The sequence below is a fragment of the Buceros rhinoceros genome, unplaced genomic scaffold (assembly GCF_000710305.1).
Source record: "Buceros rhinoceros silvestris isolate BGI_N320 unplaced genomic scaffold, ASM71030v1 scaffold31815, whole genome shotgun sequence".
Lineage (NCBI taxonomy): Eukaryota > Metazoa > Chordata > Aves > Bucerotiformes > Bucerotidae > Buceros > Buceros rhinoceros.
The window spans coordinates 1,812-2,326 of record NW_010412819.1 but is presented as its reverse complement, the minus strand read 5'-3'; the positions used below and the strand labels follow the sequence as shown (position 1 = coordinate 2,326).

Here is a 515-nt window from a genome sequence, read left to right as displayed (position 1 = left end):
TGCGGCAGAGCCTGCTGCGCCTCCACAACCCTTCTCAGCGCCAAGGGGCACCGGAGGCGTCCTGCTCTGCCCCTTCCCTTGAGGGCACATTTTTAGCTCATATGGGGAGGAAATATTCAGGTAACTCAGCGTCTCTTCCTTCAGAAACTGCATCCAGGCGAACAAGACCACAGAGCCTCGATTCTCCTCCCATATATTGTCCAAGTGTTTGCAAAGAGCACTGAGCTAGAAAAGAAAAACCGTTCCAGGTTTCAGTGAGTGCTGACAACTCGTCACTGTTTTCCTCTCCCACCGTCCCCCTTAGCACATACTTAGATTTCAGAGTCCAAAGTTTTTAAAACAGTGTCCCCCTGCACTGCCAGGTCCCCGCTGACCCCTGTCCCTCAGCAGCACTGTCCCTCCACACAGCTGGGAAACCCCTCCAGGGATGGGGACTCCACCACTGCCCTGGGCAGCCTGGGACATGCCTGCACAACCCCAACGGGACAGAAATGGCTCCTAATATCCAGCCCTCG

General features: G+C 55.3%; 1 protein-coding gene across 1 annotated transcript in view; it reads right to left on the bottom strand.

The window, feature by feature from the left end:
• RNF14 (ring finger protein 14) overlaps nucleotides 1-515 on the bottom strand; it is a 5,300-nt gene that overhangs the window by 3,670 nt on the left and 1,115 nt on the right. Inside the window, exon 3 of the mRNA XM_010136531.1 lies at nucleotides 8-225. Coding sequence (XP_010134833.1) covers nucleotides 8-225 — 218 coding nt within the window. The remainder of the gene's footprint in view (nucleotides 1-7; nucleotides 226-515) is intronic.